Source organism: Myotis davidii, unplaced genomic scaffold (assembly GCF_000327345.1).
Source record: "Myotis davidii unplaced genomic scaffold, ASM32734v1 scaffold484, whole genome shotgun sequence".
NCBI lineage: Eukaryota > Metazoa > Chordata > Mammalia > Chiroptera > Vespertilionidae > Myotis > Myotis davidii.
The window spans coordinates 680,494-684,826 of record NW_006295459.1 but is presented as its reverse complement, the minus strand read 5'-3'; the positions used below and the strand labels follow the sequence as shown (position 1 = coordinate 684,826).

The 4,333-nt window shown below is 34.0% G+C and overlaps 1 protein-coding gene across 1 annotated transcript; it reads left to right on the top strand.

The window, feature by feature from the left end:
* Positions 1–1,200: 1,200 nt before the first annotated feature.
* LOC102755117 (putative olfactory receptor 56B2) lies at positions 1,201–3,238 on the top strand. The gene is made up of 2 exons (XM_006770086.1): positions 1,201–1,218; positions 2,288–3,238. Exons 1-2 carry the CDS (start codon positions 1,201–1,203, stop codon positions 3,236–3,238), a joined length of 969 nt encoding a protein of 322 aa, XP_006770149.1.
* The last annotated feature ends 1,095 nt before the right edge of the window (positions 3,239–4,333 follow it).

Sequence of the window (4,333 nt, the reverse complement as noted above, 5' to 3'; positions counted from 1 at the left end):
ATTATTAGCTTCAATCGTCCATACAAGAAATTGATGGCTAGCTAACAAGTGGCCATTTATTTAAATGTATTTAGCATTTTAAAAATTCCTGCCATGAAATAATGGAATAAAAAGAATAATTTTAGTATTTTTTAGTATTTTGCTTGTGGAAAAACTTATCAAACCTGCAAATGAAAGTATTTAATAAAATCAGCATTAACTGCGCTGTGTCAATCATGTCGTCTAGTAATTCTCAAAATGTTCTTGATCCAACCTTTACATATGTGATTTCCATTTTGTCTGACATTAATATTTCCTAATTGAAGTGGGACCATGTGTTTCGTTTCTTAGTGTAATTTTCATTAGCCAAAAATTCATTATGCATACTTTGTGTATGGTTTGCTGTGTACATTTTTTATTATTTAAAATATATTTTTAATTTTCACATTATGCAATTATTTTTTAGCATAAACTTGCACATGAAAATCTTTGTAATATATGACCAATTTGCTCTATATTTTAATTAATTAATTCTTATTGTCCAAACCAAAATTTTTCCTTTATGCGATGTCTTATTCTATTTCCTCTCTTTTGAAAATTTCTTTTGAATTATTTATGTTATGACGGAAAATCATTTTCTTTAGAAATTTATGTTTTATGTTGATTCATAAAATAGCTATTGTTATTTCACTTTTTTCTGGTGGTTCCTCTTATACCTTCTAAAAAATATTCTTTAGACTGTAATATAATAATTCTTAAAACTTATTATGAAAATTGAATTATTGCCTCATTAATTTGTATATTCACTTATAAGCATCTTTTGACATTTAGTATGTGTGTGATGTCATGCTAAACACTTCAAATAATATGTATAAATATTAGAGGTTTGGGTAAAATATGGTAGATTCAAGAATATAAATAAGTTTTATAATGCCATCACTTTAAAATATAAAAAAAGATGGATCCATAAAAAAATATATTCCTTGCCTATGAAGCTTACCATTTTTCCAATTCCATCATGTTACCAAGATTTACAGGATGACATTCTATCCTCCCTGAAGGAAACTACAGTCTTCCTAAAGAAGGTGATGGTTGAAGCTAGATTTGGTGGTGGGGATGCACAAAATAAAATAGAGGGTTGCTAAATCACCAAAGGAAGTATAGCAGTTAATGTGAGAATGAATAGCAAACAGTAACAGTAGGGAACCCTAATCTGGCAGAATGCTAACCATGCTTCAGGTCTAAGAGTGTTTGTCTTTTCCTCTTTGAAAAATTTCCTGATTTCCTACAGAGAGGAAGGGATTTCCTACAAATTTTTGCATGATTGCTATTCTGTCCACTCCTGCATGACTCAGTTTGGGATGATACCAGATCAGCCTTTGAAGAGCATGCTTATTATCTCATCTTCCTTTGCTGTTTCCAAAATAGTTGTGTGTTGAAATATATAACCTTTCATCCTTCATTGTGAATAGAGATCAAACAGGGATGTAGGGATAGAACCAGAGTCAGGAAACACTTCTCTTTGATTCAACCATTATTGTAAATTTAAAAATGATGTATTCTTCAAAAGTGTTCATGTTCTTTAAGAAGGTTCTTTTCAATAGTCTATGATGTGATCTGTTACCTAAGTGCTTTCATGCATAAATTACTCTAAATTCTAAATAAAGGCTCTAAATAAAGAAACTCTTTAGCAAAACCGACATTAAGAGGCAAGGCTATAATATCAGATCATTTTCCTCTTGTGCAGTTTCTAGGACTAAGAATATGGAAGGTAATGAACAAGGCCCTGATAGCTCTATATTCTAACCCGTAGTTATAAGAGGGTGGAGATAATGTGACCAGCCTTGTGTATTTTTGGTGGTGATTAATTGTGTTAACAAGAATGTGCTACCACAGTTCCTGCCTCATTAGAAATATCCAATGAATGTTAGTGCAGAATGAAAGGAATGCAGATTAGTAATGACCACTCCCTTTGTCAATGTAGTGTTTACCACAGGGAAAGGAAGTGGGAAGGTGGTAAAAGTTTAATAGGGTCAAATACATGATGATGTAAGGAGATTTGACTTTTAATGGTGGGAGCACATGCATTATAAAATAATATATCACAGTAGTACAAACTGGAAACCTACATAATCTTAATAAATTTAATTAAAAAATAAAATAATTACCATGAAAAAACAGAAATAAAGAAATAAAATAAAAAATTAAAAGTTCTAATTGTCTTTTACTTGTCTTCAAATACTATCATAGATATTCTTCAAAATTATAATCTTGAATATTTTTTTTCTCTTACTAAAGAATGTTCCAGAATCTCAAAGCCTCCAACATCTCTAATATCCAGGTCTCTGAATTTATTCTGATGGGATTCCCAGGCATTCACAGCTGGCAACACTGGTTCTCCCTGCCATTGGCTCTGCTCTACCTTTTAGCCCTCAGTGCCAACATCCTTATTCTGATCGTCATCTATCAAGAGCCAACACTGCACCAGCCTATGTACTATTTCCTGGGCATCCTGGCTGTGGTAGACATGGGCTTTGCCACCACTATCATGCCCAAGATATTGGCCAACTTATGGTTCAATGCTAAAGCCATCAGTCTCCCGGAGTGCTTTCTGCAGATGTATGTCATACATTGTTTTGTGGGCATGGAGTCAGGTATCTTTCTATGCATGGCTATCGATAGATATGTAGCCATTTGTCAACCACTACGCTATCCATCAATAATTACTGAATCTTTTGTGGTCAAAGCAACGGTGGTCATGGCACTCAGGAACACCATATGTACCATCCCAGTGCCTATATTGGCTGCTCAGAGACACTACTGCTCCCAGAACCAAATAGAACACTTTCTGTGTTCTACTCTTGGTGTCACTAGTCTATCCTGTGATGACAGAACCATCAACAGCATTTACCAGCTTATTCTGGCCTGGACATTCATGGGAAGTGACTTGGGTTTGACTATTTTATCATATGCTTTGATACTTCACTCTGTGCTGAAGCTGAACTCAGCAGAAGCTATGTCCAAGGCCCTAAGTACCTGCACATCCCACCTCATTCTGATCTTATTCTTCTATACAATTGTCATTGTCATGTCCATCGCCCATAGTGCCGCAATATCAGTTCCCATTATTCAAGTGCTACTCAATGTACTGCACAGTGTCGTTCCTCCTGCCCTCAATCCCGTGGTGTATGCAATCAAGAACAAGGAGCTTCGGCAGGTTTTATATAAGGTTCTTAAAGTACACATCAAGAGCAACTAATTTATAAAGGATGCTTATTTTTATAAGATATATACTCAGTGTAATATCCAATGAGTGCCTAGTGGCAGAAGAACTAAAGAAAAGGAGCACTGCTACAGCTCTCAATTATTATAATGTACCAGTGGCAAAAACTAAAACAGAAAGTAGGCCCTGGCCAATGAGCTCAATGGTTAGAGCATCAGACAGTGCACAGAAGGAATGTGGGCTTGAATGTGGTCAAGGGCACGTACCCAGGTTGCAGGTTCTCTCTCTGCCCCCAGTCTGGGTACATTCAGGAGGCAACCAATCAATGTATCTCATTCACATTGATGTTTCTCTCTCTCTCTCTCTCTCTCTCTCTCTCTCTCTCTCTCACCACCCCCCTCGCTTCCACCCTTCCTTCCACTGTCTCTGAAAAGCAGTAGATAAAATATCCTCAGATGAGGATTAATAACAATAACAAAACAACACAAAAAGTTGGTCAAATATATGGTGACAGAAAAATATTTGACTTTGAATGGTGGGCAAACAATGCAATATACAGCTGATGTATTATAGAATTGTACACTCGAAAACCATATAATTTTATTAACCAATTCTACCCCAATAAATCTAATAAAACAAAGAAAGAGAAAAATGGTGACACATTTGAAATTTTGGGTTTTCAAAAAAATCTTAATCAGAACAGTAACATTATATTGTCTATTTTCTCAATGAATATAAAGGAAATACAATGAAATACTACTTGAATTTTCATTTTGTTTTACGTATTTTCTTTTTGTATGCCTTGTCTACACTTTTTTTTCCCTTTGGAATATCTTTCTCCATTTCTTAGTTCACAAGAATGAAAATACTTATTGCCAGAATTGATTATTCATTAGTTCAAGACATTTTATAATAACTTGGGAAAATTTTTTTATTACAAATGCCCATTGAAAAAATTTTTATTTTATTTTTATATTTTATTTGAGATATGCTTTTTTGAATTAAGTAACCATTGTCCAAGAGCTATTTTCTTCATGGATCACTCCATAGGGGAATAAATATTTATTTGGATACCAGTAAAACAAGTATTTAAAATCATGAGAATAGTAAACTTTTATTGTTCTATTAAAA